At 39.0% G+C, this 22,520-nt stretch overlaps 1 protein-coding gene across 2 annotated transcripts in view; it reads left to right on the top strand.

The window, feature by feature from the left end:
• The window catches only part of SLC2A9 (solute carrier family 2 member 9), a 99,058-nt gene that overhangs the window by 4,929 nt on the left and 71,609 nt on the right, over positions 1–22,520 (top strand). For both annotated transcript variants that reach the window (XM_086611575.1, XM_086611573.1), the window contains 4 exons: positions 932–1,030; positions 7,403–7,563; positions 14,114–14,238; positions 15,621–15,766. In XM_086611575.1, coding sequence (XP_086467701.1) covers positions 932–1,030; positions 7,403–7,563; positions 14,114–14,238; positions 15,621–15,766 — 531 coding nt within the window. The remainder of the gene's footprint in view (positions 1–931; positions 1,031–7,402; positions 7,564–14,113; positions 14,239–15,620; positions 15,767–22,520) is intronic.

Genomic DNA, 22,520 nt, shown 5'->3' with positions numbered 1-22,520 from the left:
CCATCTACTTTAACATACTCAGAGGTCAAGAAAGGTGAGTTGTCTTCCATGATCTACAACACAATGTTCACAACCAATCAGCCACCAAAACACTAATTTCAACATCTCTTTGGAACAGCAATGGTCACTTCTGCCCTTTTCTGTGATGCGGCAGAAGAACTGGGTGGCAGAAAGTAATACTGGGGAAGGTGGAAAGGACCCTAAAATGCAAAATCTTTCAAATCAACGGACTGAAACTCCAGTATCTAAGCAGTCCTACCTTTTATTGAACAGCTGATGTGGAAGAAGAAATTGTTAGCAGAGGTGGGCTAAAAACAGGATGAGAGGGATGGAGGGAGGAGAGCTGAGAAGGGAGAGGTACAGGTGCGTTGCTGGGGAAAAAGGGCAAATGGCGTCTCCACCAGATGTGTGTGGCAGCAAATTACTGCTGGAGACTTGCACGTGGATTACAAAACCTAATTTGTAGGCATCATTTTAATTTGTCTGGTCACAGTTTCACTAATCTTTATACGCATGGGAGCAGGGAGCACACCATCTCACAGGCTTTCACCCAAGTCAGGTCTACCCACAGACCTGTTGCATCAAGTATATGCTACTCCTTGCTTTGGTGTGTTAATGGTATGTTGCCAACAGCTTCCTCTGCTGAGAATATGTTTCTCCAGCGTTTTACTTTTTGGTGTGAGGGGCTGATGGGATGCTTGCAGCAAAAATCTGTGAGGTTGAAAGAAATTCAGATGTTCACTTATGCCTCCATAAATGTTAACTGAGATGCTGCCACTTCAAATGTACTGTTCCTTGGGTTGCAGCAAGTGGAAGTGCTTCAGGAGATCTGCCCGCAGGAGCCATGCAAGAAACTTAGGAGTGTTTAAAACCTGTGTTATGTTAATTTAAGGTATGCTAACAGTGGCTGCATTTTGTCTTTGTGTTTCAGAATTGGTCTGGGAGTCTTATTGTAGCCTCTTTAACCGGTGCTTTTGGGTCATCTTTTCTTTATGGTTACAATCTTTCAGTGGTGAACGCTCCTGCAGTGGTAAGTGACTCACAAAACTGGAATTTAATATCAGTAGAGGGCAGCCTTGTTCAGCTATTGTGTGCTCCTCAACATCCTGCTTTTATCATCCTCTTGATGCAGTAGAAGAGGTTAAACCTCATAAAGTAACTTTCCTTTGCCTGAAAGCTTCTTTCTGTGGTCCATGAGGTTTTCATATAAATTCAGTAACTGTCAGGAAACTAAATGCACTGTATTTTTAGTAGTCTGTCTTTCTGACTAGTGAGTGTTTGGTAGCTCTGTGTTTGGCAACTTCTGTTCAAATTGTTCAGTTCTGGAGGGTTGCACAACACTTAATTCCCACTGTACCGATATTATAAATAATACCTCTGGCTTCCTCTTAAATACTGAGCCTCTTCTGCGTTCCATGGTGATGCTTTGTTTGGTTCTGAATTCTAAACCACTGTGTTGACCATCTGTTGGCTGCAACATATGGAATAGATTTGATGAATAGCGTGCTGTGAAATCAGTGTACAATATTTGGGGGGATTTCATTAAAATATCAGTTATTGCAAATGGAAATCTGAACATTCTGTTTTTACACTGCTTGTCTAGAGGTCCTCTTAATTCAGTCAAGCACAGCTGTAAGCAATTCAGTGGAGTTGCAAGCAACACTGTTTTGAAAAAGTAGCTAGTAAATTTGGGGAACTAACTGTTGAAATTCCGTTTCAAAATAGTTCCTTACCAAAGCTTAGCTCCTTCTTTTATGGAAACCTCTTATTAAAATGTGTGGCTAGGTTTCCACCTAAACAGGTTTGTCATATTAAAGATGGATGCAATATTTATGCACATAATGAAAGATTTTTTAAAATTTTGTTTCATACGTGTATTTTATATTATAAACTGGTAACCTAAAGAACTAGGAAGAGACTCACCCTGTAGGAAGTTTTAATTGCCCCATTTGTAACTTCCGAGAATTCTCTTGAGGTTCCTGGTACTTGTTGTACCAATAACACAGGGTTGGACAAATTGAATATTTATTCTGGCATGACACATCTAAGACATCACCTTCACCTGCAGTCATCAGAAGATAAACATGACTTAGAAGAAATCAGCAGGAAGATGAAATTCTTTGAGCAATGGTATTGATTGTCGTGGTGGTAAATATCCTTCCTGCACTGCCTCCGTGCTGTCAATGGAGCAGTGAGAATGATTTGATTTCTATATTTTTAAGTGCCGTGTAAAAAATGGGCTGTCCTGGTAACCAGAGCTCTCCGGTCACTTTCTGCAGGAGTAAAGGAGAGAAAGGATGATAGCACATGCTGTTTGGCAACGCTCAGATACTTTGATTTGAACTGTGTGATAGATTATAGTGGTGACCAGAGTGCAGGTGGGTAGGTTGAAGGTGCAACTGTACCATCGCAAATTCTGAAGTCCAGGTGTCATGGTTAGTGATGCTTCCAGGATTGTCCATTTTTGCTTGAAATCTTTACTGTTGCTTTTGGACTGAAACTGGGCGCCACACTGATGACAGTTTTCGTCATGCTTTTGACAAGTATGCATGAGGTCTCCCTTTTTCCAGCATGGTGTTTCAGTGTTTGAGAACCTCGGGTCTTTCTTCCTCATTTTAAGCCATACATTAGCTAGTGCTGAGGGGTAGTCCTACTGACAAGGAATACATAGCTGTGTAGTTCAAGAACAGAATGCCATTGTGGCTTCTGGTCCTCTCTCTAGCCCCAGGAGTAATCTGTGTCACCTATTTGCCTAGGACAGGCCACTTTCCTGTCCCTAGAGCTGCAGTGACCAGGTTGAAGGAAGTGCCCGGGCTCTGCTTGTAGGTGTGGTATGGAGGAGTGAGTCGTATCAACACTGCGCTTCTTACAGCACAAGAGGAGGAACCTTTGCCTCATCTGTTTTCCCCCCATATGTCACCAAATCAGTCTGCTGCAAGGTGACCCTTTGGGAATACTGATATCAGGTGACTGAGGAAAACTAAAGGGGAACAGCTTTTAGCTGTAGATAAACAGCACTCTTACAAGAGGTTATATTGGGAATGCAGTAATTCCTAAAAGCTGTAAGCTGAATTTCATTAATAAACTTGGTAGGACGAATAACTTCTTCTGGCGATGTGCAGCTTACAGCCTGCATCGTGTGAGCATCTCTCTGTAGGGTGTTGGCTGTCTTCTGCCCCTTTTTACTTCAGTATAATTTCTTTTCATGTCTGAAGTTCTCCAACCTCAGAGAAGGACTGTATGATGCTTTGAGAGGTGCTGGAAAAAATGCTTGATAATGACTGTTGACTAAAGCATGGGTTGTTTCCAGGATCCTAGAACTGAACACGTCAGCATGATGACGGACCTGGGGGCGGGGGTGAAGTTCATTTCAGACTGAAGCTTTCAAGAACTGTTTGTAAATTCTTGTGTACATTTCCCTTCGGTGCTGAAAGTTGTGCCAGTTCATCAAACCGTGTCACTGGTGAACTTTACTGCAGATCATCTCATAAAGTAGAGTCAGTCCAACCTCCTCCTTGTTGCAAGAGAGGAGTAAACTGCACCAGCTCTGATCGGAGCAGAGATCATTTCCCACTCTGTTCCCTACCTTTCTGTGTGGAAGAGCAGTGGCCCATCACAGGTGTGCTTCCCCCCGGGCACAGCGCATGACCCCACGAGAAACCCAGAATTAGAATTCTCCATGGGCTTGTTCAAAGAGTTACCAGAGTTTATTAAAAACGTTTGGGAGCGTTTGGCGGTAGGAAGACAAATGCTTTAATGAATACAAGGTGAAACCGTCTTTTTTCAAGCTGAATTTCTACAGTTCGTTCCATGGTCTGGTTGCGGGCAAGGTCTGCAGAACAATGACATGTTTTGTGCTCTGGGCGGGAAGCGAAGTCTCTGCTGCTTACTGCCCTTCCTGTGGGCGGCTGCAGCTCTGCATTCCTTTTAGAGCTGATATGAGGAAATTGAGACTATTGCAAAAATGATGCCTGCTGCGTCAGCCACTTCAATAGTTGTCACTGTGTGTCTGTGACCCTTGTCACAATGGGTAAGGTCATTTTTCTTCTCTAAACACCAGCTCATCTCTTCCCTTGATGTAAATTATTTACAATTAAAAAGACAATGAAAATGTTTCCCTTATATTTAAAATAGATCCCTTATATTTTTTATATAAAAATACATAGACCCCTTGTATTCCCCCTTATACTTCCCACACTAGCGCTACTACCTTGATGAGCTGAGACAGCATAATATGATATACTGGTATCAGTCAGCTTCCATTCCTTGGAGGCTTTGGGTAGGGTCCTAAAAGTTTTTGTATACAGGTTTATGCTGTTAGCATTGTTCAGACGACTGATTAAAATCCCAAAGGAGCCTTTCCACAGAATTCAATGGATTCAAATCTGGTGGATTTGGTGGATCAGATTTGTTTTGTTTCGTGTGCAGGTCCTCAAAACCTATGTGTGTTATTAGCTTCCCGTTTATTGGCAATGGGAATCCAGACACAGGTGATGTACATGACAGCACGTTTATCTGTTACGATTGAGTGTTGTAGTTTGTACATTCTTTTCTTTAATATTTGAAATTATTTGATGTCTCCTTGTAAATAGCAAAGCTATGCTGAGAAAATTAGTCATAACACAAGGGGAGAATAATTTGCATACTATTTTTAGCTGTTATCATTAGCAAGAAATGCAAATAGTGCTCTAAAAATGTTTTCTCTTAGTATTCGTTACTATCAGAAATGAACTTCAAATAAACAAAAAGATATCTGACTCTAAATATAATCTGAGTATTGGTGTTAAAGAGAAAAGATTTATTACTTGCATTAATGGCAGATTCATTTGGAAGTTTGCTGTGGAATGTGGTTCTAAATGGACCAAGCACCAAACTGATTTTTTTTTCTTTTTTTTGGTGTTTTTTTTCCTGCATATTTGTACAGAAACATATAAAGTAGGATGGGAGAAATATCCCTGTCCTCCTTTTAATTCAGGGCAGAAGAGACCTGCTAGAAACTTAATAGAAGGAAGACAGTAAGTGATACCTTCTACCTCCACCTTTCTTAGGTACTTTGCAGGTGAAAAGGTGGTGCTTCAAACTAAAGTCAGTCCTGAAATCGAGTAGTCCATGTGTCCAAGGGTGGAATACTTTAAGTTTGAAATTTCCATTTTGAACAAGGAAAATGTGGTGTTAGACTTATCCTGCTGAGTGCTACCCCAGGATAATTTAGTTCCTATGACATGCTGGAGGAAATCTGAGAAGAAACTGTGGAAAAGTGCCAAGATTAAACTTTGTAATACTGTAGAGCTTGTTGGGGAGCGGTGGCACAGAACGGTTTTGAGAGTTACACGAACGTGCTGTGCCCTTCTGTGTCCTCACTAGAGCATCAGACACCAGGGTGGCATGGGAGCTTTGCTTGATTTTGAAATGGGAACAGCATAAAAATGAGGAAGCTTGACTAAAAAGAAAGTAAACAGGTGATGTCTCTGCAGGAGAGTTAGAAGATAGGTCTCAGGTTTTCATTTCTTAACAGAACTAGCTTGTCTGGCAGATAGATTTGTATCAGGATCTTAGGTGTCTGATTTCATGTTTGATACATCTTTCATTACTGAAAAGAAATTACTTCCCTTGTTTAGCAGCCTGAACTTTGTTCAAAAAGGAGTTTATGTAAATTTGAAGGAGAGAAGATATAACATACTGATAAAAGTGATTTGAGTTTCTTAATTTTAACGGTGTCAGACAACTAGTTCTTTTTGACTGATACTCTAGGCTTTTTTTTCCCTCTATCAGTATCAAACCAACAGCTATCAGCTCTTGCCTCCCTCCTCTAACAGTTATTTGTCTTGGCTGTAAATTCTTTGGGAGAAAAATATATCTTTCATTGCTTGGCTTAGTAGGTCCTTGATTTTGTATGGCTGCCAGATGTGGCAGTGTCATAATACAATGCAAAGGTGGACACAGCCTCCCTTCTTCCCTCAATCCATGAATGCTAATTGTTTTCAATTCACTTCATCTTTTTTTTCTAGTGTTATGCTAAGGAATTTCTAGAATCACTCACTTTTACAATACTGGCCCTTTGGAAAAAATAGTCTAGTGAAAGGCACTTAATTTTGAGCAAATCTGAGATCTGCATTCTAGGACTGAAATACAAAATAGAGATGATAAATGTTGTTTTATGGTGAGCACAGTGTAGAGTTTTACCAAGAGGATTCCTACCTCTATAACTTTTAAATCATCTTTACGAATTTTCCAGAGAATTTCCTAAGTTACATCTGAAATCCCACACACACACCTCCAAACCTATCAACAGATGGCTTTTGGTGTTGTGTCCTGTAAGACAAGATAAATTCTTCTCTTTGTGTCAGTCATGTTGCCATCTGGCAGGAATTGGTTTCAACTCCCTTTGTCTTCGTTACCTTTGCATTTCTGCCAATTCACCAACTTCAAGACTTTTTTGCCTCTACCTGCTGCTGGAGCCTCCTTCCCCTCCTTCCCCTCCTTCCCCTCCTTCCCCTCCTTCCCCTCCTTCCCCTCCTTCCCCTCCTTCCCCTCCTTCCCCTCCTTCCCCTCCTTCCCCTCCTTCCCCTCCTTCCCCTCTTCCAAGTTATTGGCACTATAGATCCATTAAAAAGCAGTAAAACTATTTACTCTTAATGTAAGACTCTGGTTAATGATCATTTACTGACGGTAGTTAGTGTTTAAGAATTTATGCGTGTTCTTTTTCATGGCAAATTGTAGGCAGTACTGTTTTCCTTGTCCAAAAAAACTGTTACACTGGGATGTGATACGTCACATGCCTGAGATTAAGAGTACGTATGTGTGCAGTGAGCAGAGCAGGTGTGCAGTACCTTGCCAAGTGTGATCGGCATGATTTTGTGGAGTCTTCCTCCTTAGAAATATTTAAAAACCTCCCTGCACGGTCCTGGGCAAGTGGCTCCAGGTGACCCTGCTTGAACAGAGGATTTGAACATGGTGGCCTCCTGCAGTCCTTCCAGCCTCAACCTTTGTGATTCTGTGTCTAAGCCCTTATCCCCAGTTCAGGCTGAAATGTCCATAAATGTGTGCACAGTAAGGGTAAACAAACTGTTGTTAATGTTGTACCAACAACTTAAATAGTAACATTCTAGCTTTATAGGAGGTTCTCTTTTATAAACCTCTTCTACATTCATGTCTACCTGTGTTTTTTTCCCCCACCTTGTTTATGGCTTACGTGTAGTTAAACATATGTATGCTTTCACTGGTTCAGTTAGTCTTTATTGCAGTTGCATCCAGAAATGAGGCCCCATTTTTTCAAAGGGAGATAGAAGAGCAAGGGTGATTCCTGCAAGCAAGCTACTCAGTTTTTTATTTTGTTTCTCTCAGTTGTGTTCTTAAAATGTGATTTTTACATGTATTTTTATTATTATGTATTTTGTTTTAGTATATCAAGAAGTTTTACAATGCAACTTGGGAAAGAAGATACGGCTTTTCAGTGGATGAAAGCACACTGACTCTCCTTTGGTCTATAACTGTTTCTGTTTTTGCCATTGGTGGCCTTGTGGGTGCCATTATTGTTACCCCAATTGTGAAGTTCTTCGGACGGTAAGTGTATTGGAAAACTTGTAATTTCTTAAGCAGTTTCTCCCTTAGTCTCTCTTGAGGCTTTACTTTTATTAAAAAAAAAAACCCACCCTCCTCACCAGAATGAAAATTTAAACATCTTTAAATTATGAAAACTCATTTCTAAAAGTTCCAAATTCCCAAGAGTAAATAGTACCTTTCTCTCTGGCTTTGCTGTGCGTCATTTGAGTCACAGAAGCCATTTGCTCTGAATGGGCAGTGGGCTGAGATGTCAAGGAGGTTGGATTGTTAAGAGTGCGAAAGTTAAATACCGTAAAATAGGAATGATACCAAAAAGGATTGGCAGGTTCTTGTTTCATGAGTCTGCTGAGTGTCTTACTGTGCACATATAAGGCTATCAACATGTCTCATTTGCTTCTTGACAACATTTGTTGTCATGCAGTAATAAAAATTCACTCTTTTTTTACCTCCCTTGTGTCAACTTAAAATAGAGTTTGAAGAACTAAACTAGGGTGAAGTTTGTGCTTGGTGTTCTCCAGGCTTGAGGATGCCTTCCCTGATCTATGCAATGAAATATTTGACCGAGTCTTGACCACAGGGAATATGAGCATTTTAGGAATGTTTGTGTTGCTGTGTATTTGCATTTTTACTGCAGGTACTACCTAGATATTTCTGTCGAATTTTTGTTTCAGTCTTCCAAAGAGAATTTTAAAAGTAATTTGTGATTTACCTATATTTAGAAGCACATGGGGAAAAAAAAAAACATTATAACCTTCATCTCAACTGCTCATTTGGCTTCTTCCTTTTCTGTCCTTTCACTTCACCATTTGATTTTCAATTCCTAAATATTTTTCATAGTCACATTTTTTTTTTTTTAGGTTAGCAATTTCTTCTGCCAAATCATCAATTTGGCTTTTACACGCTTCTTAAATATATGAAACTCTCCCTGAATCAGACTGATTAATTCCCAGAATTGTTGCTGAGTCTTCTTCATTTTATTAAAAAGTGAAGTAAAAGAAGGATTGATAGAAGGCTTGAATTTTTGATGAAGAGTAGAACAACTTTGTGTGCAAGTTTGTTAAAGTGGTGGCTGATCTCAGTCATATATATACCCATTCGTGGGAGCAAATCATGTTTCCAGGGCAGAGCTTTAAATCGTGCAGACTCTGCCTCTGTTTGTTTTGTTTATCCCTGCTAAACCATGAAAATAACTCTCTTACAGATATGGTATATGAGTACTTGATTAGAGATGGGAAGGGATTGCGTCTCTCAGGGACACTGGATAAAGGCTGCTCATCGAAGTGTGGTTCTTGAGGTTACTGCTCATGCTGCACTGTGTTCATCTGGTCTAGGAAACCAAGACTGGTAATTGGGAACACATTATGAAATGTTGACAGAACAGTAAAATACTTCTCTGTTAAGTTGTTCAAGTGTAGGTTAGAGGATTGTATGTATGATGAAGCGAAGCTCCATTTCCACTGACACAGAATAATGAACTAAGGGGGATCAAAAGCATTAATCAGAAATAATGTATGACTTTAAAAAGAGCACTCTTGAATCATATTGCTGTAAGGTTAATAACATAATTTCTAAATTACCTGATTCCTGGGCCCTGCTTAGTTCAAGAGAGATGTAATTTTTTCAAAGAGAGCCTTCATCCACATAAACATAAGTCCTGTGTTCAAATGTGGCTTTGACATTTTATAATTTAAATTCTTCTCTTCTACTGAAGAGCAGCTTCTGTTACGTGTCCTGAACACCCAGAGTGGTATGTTCAGTGGTTTTCTTTGGCCACTGCTAGGGAGGCATTTGCAGGAGAGGGACAAGGTCTTCCCTCAAGCACAGTGAACCATTTTGAGTATGAAGCAATTAAGGGAATTTATCTGGATTATTTTAGTAATGCTCCAACTTCGTTATTCTGAAGTCATCTACTGTAGTTGAAATGGTGATCCAGTGTTCAAGCTGTTACTGGCTTTGACAGCTTGTTATTTGAACACCTGGTTTCCTTACTATACTTTTTGTGTGTAGTGTCATGTTTGCTCCCATGTGGAGCTTCTTTCTTACCACTGAATTTTGAGACGACAGTAAATTTTTTGAGGAAACTTTAATTCTATCCTTTTCCTAGTTGCGAGTTTTAGACAAAAAGATTATTAATTCAAATCCCTAATTAAAGTTAGTGCAGTCATGGAGGGCATGTAGTTTCTAGGATTCTGTTCTGGCCTCTGGAACTGTCCAGTATCGTGACAGCAAATGGCAACATTGAAATCACAAGAAATTAATCATATGTGTTTTTGCAAAAAGCCAAGGACAATTTTGAGGAAGAGATTCTCAAGTGTCTTCAATATCCAAAATAGCTAAAAAAGAAAAAGGCAGAAAAAATGCTTAAAGCTTAGCTCTATTTGTGTCTAACTGATGGGTGAACTGCCTGTCTCAGCTGGAATGCTTATTGAAACTGGTTTCCACTGAGCAAATGGCTCTTAGGACTATTTCAGATTGAGTACAGGATTTAAAGTTACATTCCTGCAGCAGTAGGGATAGCCAGTCTTAGAGAGAAGCAGTTTGGGTACGAAGTTGCAAAACTTACTGTTTAGCTTATGATGCAGCTGCTTGTGACAGATACTTGGTGCTCCATCAGAAGTTTTTGAAAGCATCTTGCTTTTGAATGCATAAATGCTTTTATTTCTTTTTGCTGGAGAAAATTCTGAATTATTTGAATGAAAAGAACAAAAATTTTTATATCTAAATGAATGCTAGCCTAGTATTTTTAGTCTTTTTAGATACTAGTATTTTAGCATCTATTATTTCTGCAGCAGAACCATGTGGAGCTCTGGACTGGAGCTTGAATCCAGGTTCCCTTTCCCACCTGTGGCACTGTTTTACACATGTGCTTTAGGTTGAGTCCACTTTGCTATCTATTCCTCTGTTTACCCAGTTACAGAAATAGGGATATTGATGTGCTCTATAACCTTCAGCAAGACTGAAAAAATGAAATGTGCGATGTGAGAGCTAGCTATGGTATTTATACTTCAACAGGTCTCATGTACTGTTTGGACAATTCCTTGATCAGTTTGTGATCTGGGATGTGAGAGAAATGATTAGGCTGACCAACAAATCAGTGTATGTCTTTTCTTACAGTGTCTTAGTGTTGAAGTTTGCATGCTTACACTTCGGTAGTGTGTTAAGCACAGTTATCTGACAAGATCAATTGGACTTTCCCAAGGGAAAGTATCTGCTGTGGTGCTTTGTGAAGTGTGATATCTTTATATCACTTACATTACAGCTAGACAAGCAGTGGTTTGTCAGGGTTTTTTGATTCGTTTCTTTTTCCTGTGCCTTGTTGCTAAGGCAATACAGTTTTCCCCTTTATGACCAGGAAAGCCTGGCTTTTTTGTGATCGTAGCAAACTTGAATACAACATGATCTGATTAGGTCTGAACTGGGACAGCATGAGGAATTTGTAGGGTTTTGCTGTATTTTTTTTCTTAGGTGTTATGATGAGAAGTTGTTCCCATTGTTCATGTTTGTGGTGGGTTGGCCCCAGCTGGCAGTCAAGAACCCACCCAGCTGCTCGTCACTCCCCACCCCACAAGTGGGATGGGGAGACTGGGCAGAAATAGGAGGAACAGGAGAAGACTCATGGGTCAGACTAAAGAAATTGAAAACACCAATTACTGTCATGGGCAAAACAGGCTCAACTTGGGGAATTTAACTTATTTTATTGCCAGTTAGCATAAATATTTAATTACTGATCAGATATTGGGAAACAAGATAAACATTAAAATACCTTTCCTCCTACCTTCCCAGGCTGAACATCACTTTAGGCTCCTCTCCTGCCCCTTGGTACCACGACAGGTCACACAGTCCCTTCAGTGAGGGAACAGGTGGTGCAGGGGGTCGGGGTCAGTGTGCAGCAGCTTCTCTCTGCCACTCCTTCCTTCTCACTCTCCTGTGCTCCAGCGTGGGTCCTCCATGGGCTGCAGTCCCTCTGGCAATGCACCTGCTCAGTCCTGGAGCACCTTCTCCTTCACTGACCTTGTTATTCCCTTGTTCCATCTCCTCACAAAAGCCACCTCTGCAGCTCCTTCACTTCAAAACCTTGCCACAGACACCCAGCATAGTGTTTTCATTACCAAAAATTTACATGCTTTACATAGTGACACTCTAAACAGTGTATTACTTTGTTTTTGTTTGTTTGTTTTTAACCTAGTAAAGACAAAATCCTCTGGTTTTATCTTCATTAGTTAGGTTGCGCTTTTCTATTCTTTGCTGTATAGAGTAAGGGATTGCTGGCCAACTTTTCTAAAAAGATAAATATTTTGTAGGTTTTATTTAAATTAAAGAAGAAAGTAATATCTTCAGATGAATGTGTAGAACTTGTTTGATCTGAGTGAACATTTTGTTTCCATTTCTGGCATGATTTATATCACTTTAGCCGTCTCAAATTATATCCATTTGAAAAAATCTGTTTCAAATCTTATAGTCATCATGCTTGACAGCTATGTTGTACAAACATATACTTTAAATGAGCTATATCTCATTGTTTGATCTTCAGATAATGTTATTCATTCATACAATGTTCAAAAACACTAGAAAACTGGAAAAGTAATTAAAAAGGAAAGTATTAAAAATATTTCATATCAAAAATGTATTTATCTCTTGTAACTAGTTGCATGACTGGTTCAACAGGTGGGAGATTTCCATTTGGTACTTGTGTGTTGAACTCAAGAAGAGTGAGGACTGCTGGGTCAGTTTCTTACCTGCTTTGGAAAAGAAAAGTGTACACAGCCTTTCTGGTCACTGCTCTGCTTTTGCATGGAAATTACAATATATAGAGATTGAAAATCTATTGAGAATACTTACGAATTTAATACCACTTCAGTTTTTTAATAAAATCTGTATTTCCAGCCTGTGCCATTTACTTGTCAAAGTTAATAGAATCCTCATAATTTACATCATCAGTGATGTTTATCTCCAGGTAAACTTGTTTTTAAATCAGTTGTTTCCTTCATATGTTGTTGTGAGTGAGATTGGAGGCTTCAGTATTGAGTTGTACCCCTAGAGCCAAAACAAGATTGTGGTTAATTATGTGACTGGTAAAGACAAAGCTCTGTTCCTTTACTGCATGTGACTGAGGTGACTCACAGATGGAAAACACAGGATACGATCATTCTTTTGCCACATAACTGCGAAAGTTATGGTGTTTTGTCTTGTGTTGGATCATAAGCAATGCAAAGCAGCTATTTCATCATGCTGTGTGGTAGAGAGGCTACCACATCTTCAGCAGATATCCCAGCCGTGACTGTGACTGCCTGGGAATTGTAAGAAATTTTTCAGTTGGTCACAAGACTGAACCTGATGATAATGGCTTCTCCAGCCATTCACCTGCAGGCTATGATTTAGCAAAAAGCCACTTAAATCTGTATTTGTGGAGAGATGTGTATAAGGTAGCAGTGATTCTCTGAGTTCTGGGTGGGTTTTCTATTTTGTCTCTCAGTAGAGAACCATTGCAGCAGAGCTATTGATCTTATGTCTTTAACCTCTCTTCTTCCATGTGTTCAGGAAATGAGACCTTGGATGTCAGTGTTTGAATCTGACTGTTAAAAGCTCCTGAAATCCTCATATAATTTCTTTTGTAAAGTATTTCCTTCTGCAAAAGTTATGAGACTTACAAGTCTCTGTTGAATTAATGAGTTCCTCAAACTTGAGCAGAAAGTTCTGTAAGACGAAAACTGTAAGAATACAGCTGTTGGTATAGTGTGAATGAGAAATGGAGATGTTCTGAAATTTTAAAAATATATTTTCATTATTTTCTTTGTATTTTTTCAACAAAGTAATCATTTTCCATAAAAATTTATTTTCTTTGAAATATTTTTTCAAAGAATATATGTATCTTTTTTACATTTTATTTGACTGCTATAGAATCAAATAATTTAAAAAACTGGGGGGAAAAAAAGACATAAATCAGTATTTTGGTTAATTTGAACAATTTCCAGAAACAGGTTGATTTTTATCACTTCTGTGAGCCCAAATGTTTTTTTCTAACGCTACAACTAGTAAGTAATTTTCCTCAATGTATGTTTTTAATATCATGGGTTTAAAGATGAATTATGGTGACATAAATATGTCAGTGTTGTGAAGTTCTCAAAATGGCAAAAACTATATGTAGCACAAAAATGCCTACAGAGCTTATTGCTATTTGAAGTATGTTCTCTGGTTCCTACATACATACAATTACACAAAGCGTGCTTGTTTATACTCATATATGGAGTCTCAGGCATGGCACTTGGATTCTTAAGATGTGTAGGATGGCTAATTGCCATGCCTTTGAAGTATAGCTCCTTAGTTAACTATGATATGGTTTATTTTAAAACCATGGTATAGATTTGGAACTGTGTCCGTTTGGGTACGCTGTCATATTTTGGAACTCTACACAACATCTAAGAGGCAGTGTTTGGTAGCAGTTTTTAATATAGTTATTGATGTTTAAGAGTAATAGCCTAGTGTGCTTTGAATATGACTAGTTGTAACTGTCGTGATGCTGGTACTTACATAAAATATCTTTTCCTTTTAGGAAATGTACATTGCTGCTCAATAACGTGTTTGCAGTGACGGCTGCATTGTTGATGTCCCTCTCCTTGTTGGCGGGGTCGTTTGAAATGCTCATACTGGGCCGCATTATAATGGGTGTTGATGCAGGTAAGCTTTTATCGTGCTGTACTTATCTGAAAGGCATACACCATACATAATCTTTCTTCTCCTCTCCAGTTAGATCTTTCTTTACATTAAAGAGGCATTTCAGGGACTAGCCACACTGATTTCACTAGGGCAAACCACCAGGATAAGGGTCAGAGGACCTGATGTTTGGAGAAGACACTGAAATGGATACTGGCCTCTGCTGTCCATCCTCATTGTTCCTACCCCTTCCTTCCCCCTAGGCCCCATAGAGCATATTTGTCTTCATGCAATGAAAATCTTTTGGCTAGAAGAGTGCAGTCTGTTTATTAAAGCTGCTTGCTACTTTGCTTTTAGCAGTTGTTGGATCTCATGCTAATGCCAGTAGGATTAAGTGGAAGGTTTGATACATCATCGTTTGCTCCTAGCAACATGGTCTTCCTGGTTTAAAAGTAGATCATGGAGGAACTGCTGCACCAGAATAGTCTTGCAGCTAGCACTGAGATTCTCACTGACTTCACAGATCGCTAGATGGTGAGAAATATTTACTTAATGTGGAGACAGACTTGATGAGTTAAGATGGTTTTACACTTTCAGTGTAATTACATTAATCTAAACAACAGAAAATGCTTTGACTTTTGCATCACTAAGCCCCCTTCCTGGCAAGCTTTGGTTATATTATTTGTAAGCACAAACTATGGTTGTTTGAAGGTGGCTGTGTCTGTCATTTGCAATGTGAAGTGTATGGGTAATTTTGGTGCCGACTGTTCATTTTTTGTCTCAGACTACCACCAAATGACCAAACGTCCAGAGCCTTTGTAAATATTGTCAGTGTACTGACCAGTGTCATGCATTTGTTTTCTCCTGGCTTTGAGCAGCATTCTCGCCCTTGTTTTATGCCTGGCATTGTGAGATCATTGCAGCTATAAGACTGTATTGAGAGGAACGTCTGCTAATACCCTTTACAGTAAAAAATATTTTGTCTGACAGTGTCTGCTCTCTCCGTCTAACACATTGTTGTTTTTTTTTCCTTACCTGCACCAGTGCTAACCTGATTTTGCATGCTCTGGGATGAATAAATTTAAAACATAAAATCCCTTCTCCTGGTAATTCTTATCCCTGAGTAACCTTTTGTGCTTCTCATCAAATAGCATCCTACGCACATCCCTGTAGATCTGTAACAGATAAACAATCCCATGGTTATTAAAAGGAGCAAGAGTAATTAGACATGCAGAGAAGATAATTCATATTACCTGTGGATAGATAGACTCCTGTTCTTTGTATGTTTTTATGCTGCTCTTGTGAGCAGGTTGACACTCAGACTCCTTTCAATAGACGTTTGTTTCGTACTTGACATAATGAAAAGGCAATTTGACTTAATATATGGTTTTTACTTTTCTTTGTAGGCATTTCTCTGAGTGCCCTTCCCATGTATTTGAGTGAAATATCTCCTAAGGAAATCCGTGGTTCATTGGGTCAAGTCACAGCAATTTTCATCTGTATTGGTGTTTTCACTGGTCAAGTTTTGGGGCTGCCAGAAATATTTGGGCAAGTAAGTATTTAACAGACGTTTTCTGTGAGAGAACACAAGCATGCTGAAAGTGTTTTGTTTTCATATTTTGACTGAGTTCCTTACAAAAGTGGAAACCAGAAACATCGGTTTTTTGCTTTGAAGCACTTTGAAAAGTGTTTCTTCCATTTCTTTTAAAAACATGTATGTGTGACTGACTGTGGTAGATGAGGCAACAAGTTTTAACAGCTTGAGAGACTTGTGTGTGTGCATATGCAGGTTCCCCTCTGCCCCACCCGTTCTTGCACATTTATTTTTTCTGGTTTTCAGTTTCTTTGAGGACCATGGAAGTGCTTAAGAATTTTTGTGTTTCTCATTTGTAATTTTTCAATGTGAGACAGAACTGAAAAAGGCTTGGTTAGAATTCGTTTGAGGACCTGAGTAAGACGACTCTTGCGCAATGGTTATAGTGTTCCTTGTAATGCACTCCTACTTTTAGACTAGAGAGTGGAAGAGCAGAGTTAATATATACGTTTATGGAAAGAGATTATCTGTTCTGATATAAGAGGTTATCTTGCTGTAGGCTGAGATTACCTTAGTGGCCACTGGATGTCGTCATTACTCTAAATAAATAAAGTCGAGGTTTACTGGGGCTGGCACTTGGAAATACTTTTCATCCAGAGATGAAACTTCAAGGCATGTGGAGGAAACATCTGCAGCAATCCTCTGACAGTGAAACCTGAACTAAGAATCCCTTCTGACAGCCAGCAAAAGTAGGAAACAGTTGAGAAGTGAGGAGAGCTTGTCCTTCTGTGTCCATGTAAATTCAACTCCTTTGTAAATGCATGATACCATCCTCCCTGACGCTTTTATTTTGGTCTGACCAGTTCTCCTATCCTGTCCCTTTATCCTTGGGCTCACTTACTCTGTTCAGCTTTCCTGAAGGCAAATGGTTTGATTCAATTTACTGTTTATTGAAAGACAGATTACTCCCCCTCTACTCCCACTAAAGCAACAGATTTTAGGAAAAAGCTTAAAATTACTTTCATGGATCTTCACTGTGTGGCTTCTGCAGATAACCCTTCTCTTGCTTTGAAAGCTAGTCTGTTACAAGGGTGTTATTAAATGTCAAGAGGCTGATTCGTCTGCTTAGAGTATATGTCAATGCTTATGTAGTAGGGGTTTTTTGGTTTGGGTTTTTTGGGTTTTTTTTGAACATGCATAAACTTTTAAAGGTGAGATGTCATGCAAATTTGTATTTCCTTGTTAGGTCTTTGGGATATTTTGAATAGGAAATACTTATTCCTTCATTTCAGCTCACTCTTGCTCTTTTTATTTCTCTTCTCCCCTTCCCTTCCTCTCAATTGTCGTCACCACCAAATTATGGAGATTGTGTTTCTACTTCTACAACCTGCTTTAGTATGTAGTTAATTAATGTTTCAGCATTAAAGACAGCCATTAATTTATGTGAGAGGAAATACACTTTATCTGTAGAATTAGTCCTGTGCAAGATAGGTAACATCAGTATGTAAAAGGAGCAAAGTTTTGACTGCAGTGAATTTGTATATTTCCAGCAAAATTATTGGAGTCAGCTTTAATTTTCCAGTTGGGTATGTAGATGTATGTTCGTTTTAATATGTAAGTAAAATTTAGCACTGAGGGGAAACCTCAGGCTGTTCGAAATATGATTTCCTAGTGCAGTCTTATCCTTCTTCGAGGGCTTTATCGACATTTCTGTTGGTTTCTGTCAAGCCGGGATTTTCTTTCCTAGCTTCGTGTGCTTCCCATTGAACTTAGTGAGAGTTTTGCACCAGGAACAACAGCAGTTGCCAGAGGACATTCCTGCAGAGGGTACGTGTGATGAGTTCACTTCTGTTGAAGCTGGGAGGCGGCAAACGTGATATCCCCCTCATGAGTTCTTTAATCCTTGCAACACTTTCCTCTCTCCCCTCCCCAGCAAACATTTTGCTCAATTTTCTGTCATGTTTTTCTGTCAAGCTCAAAAGTAGGTTCAAGACGCTAGTAAGCTATTCTCTAGTTGTCAGCATCTCGTTGATTTACATCATGACTTCGGTTCACTAATAATGTAAAAGCTTCTTATCAAATAATTCCTGTATTATTTACTTTTTTTCCTCCCTTTTCTTCTGTTCAAGACATCTTTGTTGCATTTGAAGTGAGGCCAGTATTCCAGATCTGCAGCCACCATATTTTGGAGACAGCCACACACTCGTGATTTCAGCTGTAACTGTAAAGCAAACTCTTGTTTTCCTAAGAAGCCTGAGGTTATTTGTGTTATACTTCAGCCATTCTGTAATATGCCAATCTGTGGCACAATTCTACCTTTGTAAAATTCATAAGTTGTTTAAAGCAAATAGGCAGGAAAGTTGTGATCAGTAGGAGCTTGTCACCAGCAATCACCGTCCTGCACAATTGCTTGCACTAGCGTGTGGAAAAACACCTTTGCTAAGTCTGTCTAACAGTGTCCAGCTTTTTAATGATTGTAGCATAAAACCTCAGAGGAGTACTTTTTGTTGCTCTGTCGTTGGTTGCTTGTTTGTTTCAGAATTGGTTGTAAATACTACTAGTTACAAATACTTGTCTTCTGACATGGTTTCATAATCATTTTCTCCTGAGCTCTGTCATGTATCTATTACTTGTAACCTGAGCAACTATCTAAGAGGTTATTAACCATAGTACATAAGCAGTGATGGTTTTGAAGAAAGGAGGAATAAAGACTGAGTTGAGCATCTTGCTGGAAGAGACTGTTTGGAACTGGAATGGACATGGGGAGGACTACAGGCATGGCTGAGATCCTGTCTTGTAAAAGGAGAGGACAGCAACATTGCTCGTGTGCCCAAGTAAATAGAGGGAAGGGAGAGGAACTGACTGCACCATGTTAATACAAGAGAGAAGTACAGAAGGAATAGAGTGGCTTAATCTCTAGGATGATATTGCTACAATAATAACTTCTTATAAATGCTCTGTGAGTAATTGTATGCTGAAATTCAGCAGAGCCATGTTTGGAACAGATTCCCTTGTGAAGTACCAGAAAATTTAACTTTTAAATTGGAGCATGATGCATTTATCTGGATTATATGAGATGGTTGCCTTCAGTGGTTCTGTGGAAGTCTTTCCACAGAAAAGGAAAGTGTTTATGTAGGATGTGGGACGTAGATTTACAAGCCTTTATTAACAACCTAATTGATAACTTCCTCCATTACCGAATGCAACAGTGTTCCTTTGAATGTGCAAGTGTGATAAAAATAGCTCCGAAGCACTGCTACTTGAGACAACTCAGAAAGTCCTTACTGCTTTTTGTGTCAAGTAGGTTAAGCAGCCCCAAAATGATTTTTTAGCAATCTTTTATTTATGAAGGCCAGCCCAGGTGAAGCAGGAGGCATATGGGCAGCCCTTGGCTGGGTGCTGGGGACAATGGTCAACTTTGGCTGTGTTGCTGTCTTAAGGCTGGGAGGCTGTTTCCTGTTCCTTCAGGCTTTCTACTGGAAGGGCTGATGGTTGAGAATTGTCTTATTTCTTTCTGATACCTTTTCATGCCAGTTTTCTCAGCTTATTCTCATTTTTGGTCAGCAGTTAGTTAGCCCTTAATATCTTTCATTCCCCCTCCTAAAGTGTATTTCTTTTCTCTTCCCTCTGTCACTTGTGATTTTTGCATTTCAGGTTAGACTTTATCTCCTTTAGTAAAATAAGCTCTTTAATCTTCTCATCCTAGGTGCCTTTTGCTGTACCAATTCTGATTTTAAATTTGAACTTAAGAGTTCAATTTTAAAATTTAAAATTTAAATTTAAATGTAATTTACAAGATTATACAGATAACCCAGATGAAATGGTATTTTAAAAAATAGAATTATATTAAATACTCCCGTATTTCCTGGTTCTCCTGGAAATATTTTGGCTGAAATATTCTAGAAGTGCATTTACTTTTTTTTTTTTCTGTGTCATACCATATTGACATGAACTTGTCAAACTACATTCAATTTTTAAATTATGGTATAAAAGAGCAGATGCAAAAAAAATCCAATAATGATTGTAATACTTAGATATAGGCATTCTTTTGGATTTTGAATATATAGGCTTTTATTCGATTTGTCTCCAGGGCTTCTAGTTTTAGATTATTATATCTGAGGAAGATTTTCCTTTAGTGAGTGATGCTTACCAAGAGTGATTATTCCGAAGGAGAAAATCTGCTGACATGACACTGGTCCTCTACCGCTGTGGTTTGATATTCTTATTTTCTTTCACCTGTCTTAATTCCCTTCCATTCAACAAATCCCAGCAATGCTTTTTATTCAAGGTTCTGATTCTTGTAGGTCATAACCTGTGGGAAACCACATCTGCTGTGTCTCCGTCGAGGTTTGCGAAATTGCATGATGGTAAAGCTGGCTGGTGATCAGACTACAGAGCACAACCACTTTATGTGCTGGTAACATGCTTGTCTCCACCACTCTGACTACTGAGGGAAGTGTGCTCATTTTCATCTGCTAGAATCTTGGTTTAGTCTTCTGTAAGCCAGAGTTCTTCATTCTTCAGGAAGCCATGGCAACTGTAGATGGCAACTTGGTGCTGGCTCACAGGAGTGCAGTCTCGTTATCTGCTATAATGTGGGAAATGTTTCCCAGCATGTGTATGTATGCAGGATAGATAAAACTGGAATTATTGCCTGTTACCATCTTTTCCTCAGACTTCTGCATTGAGGCCCATTTCAGATGTGTAGGGTTTTGCCAAGCTGTAGTTGTTTCCCCTGGAGTTGCCCTCGATGGCTGTCTGGCTCTGGTTCTTCTCTGACCAGAACAGCTGTTTGCCATAGGTAGGTCAATGGAAAAATAGATTTTGTTTACTTTGGAAACACTATTTTATACACCTCAAATGTTTCCAGGTCACGCAATCACAAGCTTGTCTAACTATATTGCAGTGTTTCATAGTGGGCAATATATCATCCTGAAAACCTTGCTTTGCTTGCATCCTAAGACTATCAGGGCAACACTTTCTGAATAATTCCTATTGCTGCTGTAGGTGTTTCCAGAGGAAAAAAATAATTAGAGCAAACAGAAAAACTGTAAAATTCCTGATGTGTCCATCTCTTGAATGTTGCAGGTAGTTTTGGTCATTCTGCTTTAAAAAGAGTACAAGGTATAGGAGGGAGCAGCGATGATCTAAGGTGGGAAGTGGCTTCTTGAGGAGAAAAGACTGGGTTGAGGCTCAGCAGCTCTTATGGGTAACCCCGTGCTGGGTAAACACTTAGAGCAATGCAAAACAAAGTTCCCCAGAGGAGACTCAGAATTTGTCTTTAAGTGACATTCTGTCTTTTTCTAGATTTTCCTCCATCTTTCTTTAAATACGTTTGGAATTTGTCACGTTGCGAAACTGTTGCTTAAGTGGTTATGGTTATGAACTTTATTAATTGGATGTTGTCTTTGTCACTGTAACAACATGAATTACAGTTTTGTATTTCACTTTTTTTTTGAGGAATTTGAGCAGCTTTAATGCATATCTGTCTAGAGATTACCTGTTTATAAAAAAGGAGTTAGCTGAAAATAAGTCTGTGACATGTGGTGATACTGGCCAAACTGTCCTCCCCCACAACTCAAATTCTGTTGTTGATATAAATACCAATTTCTACAGCAAAAGAGCTAAATTTGAGAAGAGACTAACGAATTTCATAGACATACATACTATATGTCTAGTAAGCAAAGATGTCTGTGATGAGTCCCTTTCAAGTTAGTTCTTCTTAGTGCAAGTGGACCTTGCTAAGGAATAATTGTGAATTTTTTCTTTTCTTTTTTAAAAATCAAGCTAAGATCTTCTGTAGATGCCATGTCAAACTAATTTTCTTTACAAGACCTCTTAAAAGTGACATATTTGAAGTGACAGGGAGTAACACATAAGGCACGGACTTTCTTACTGTATTACTCTTTCACTGACACTAAAATAGACAGTGATGGAATAGGTAGTTGTACAGCCGTGCAGCTGAAAGCTGTTGTGAAAACTAAGCTTTGATTTTACTGTCAAAGCTTCATTTTTAGTGTGTTTTTTCCCTTGTTTTTCTTTTTTTTTTTTTTTAAGCTGATCCTTCTTCTTTAGACTCTTGACTCAGATTCAAGGATTTCTTAAAAACTGACAGTAAATTATAGATGAGAAAAGACAGAAAATCAAAATTGCTCTGGTAACCTGCAGCCTGCAGGTGAACACCAGTGACAAAATGATCTGTTGGAGATGCTCTTAAAATAAATCTTACACATTAGCATGATAACACAAAGTATGAATCAACCCATTTCCTCATATCTTGCTGTGACTTCTTTCATTCTATATGTTTATGTTCCTCTTGAGCCATGATAGTGACTACGGTTAAAGGTACTTCTTTTTCAAGATATGAGTGAGAATTTATTTCAGAATATAGTACTGAGAGCTCTTGTGGCAATAAGAGACAGGTGAACACTTGCAAGTGCCTGAAGTATCTTGTAAAGAAAGCAGCTTAGGCCTCACGGATGCATGCTGTTTACAGAATATATCCATTAGAGTAGGACAAAAGCATCTGCTTGTTTAGCATTTTCCAGAATCGCTCTGTTTCCCAAAGTGTCCTATCTGGCTGTGTAGAATAGAAAAATATAGCATCTTAATTCTGCCTAGTTATATTCTAGAAATATAACAAAGTGACACAGAGTCTAGTTGGAGGACAGTAACCAGTGGTGTACCTCAAGGGTCAATACTGGGTCCAGTCCTGTTCAGTGTCTTCATTAATGACCTGGATGATGGAGGCAGAGTGCACTCTCAGCGAGTT

Source organism: Tauraco erythrolophus, chromosome 5, assembly GCF_009769465.1.
Source record: "Tauraco erythrolophus isolate bTauEry1 chromosome 5, bTauEry1.pri, whole genome shotgun sequence".
NCBI lineage: Eukaryota > Metazoa > Chordata > Aves > Musophagiformes > Musophagidae > Tauraco > Tauraco erythrolophus.
The sequence above is the reverse complement of the archived record's forward strand: the minus strand, read 5'-3'. Positions and strand labels throughout refer to the sequence as shown.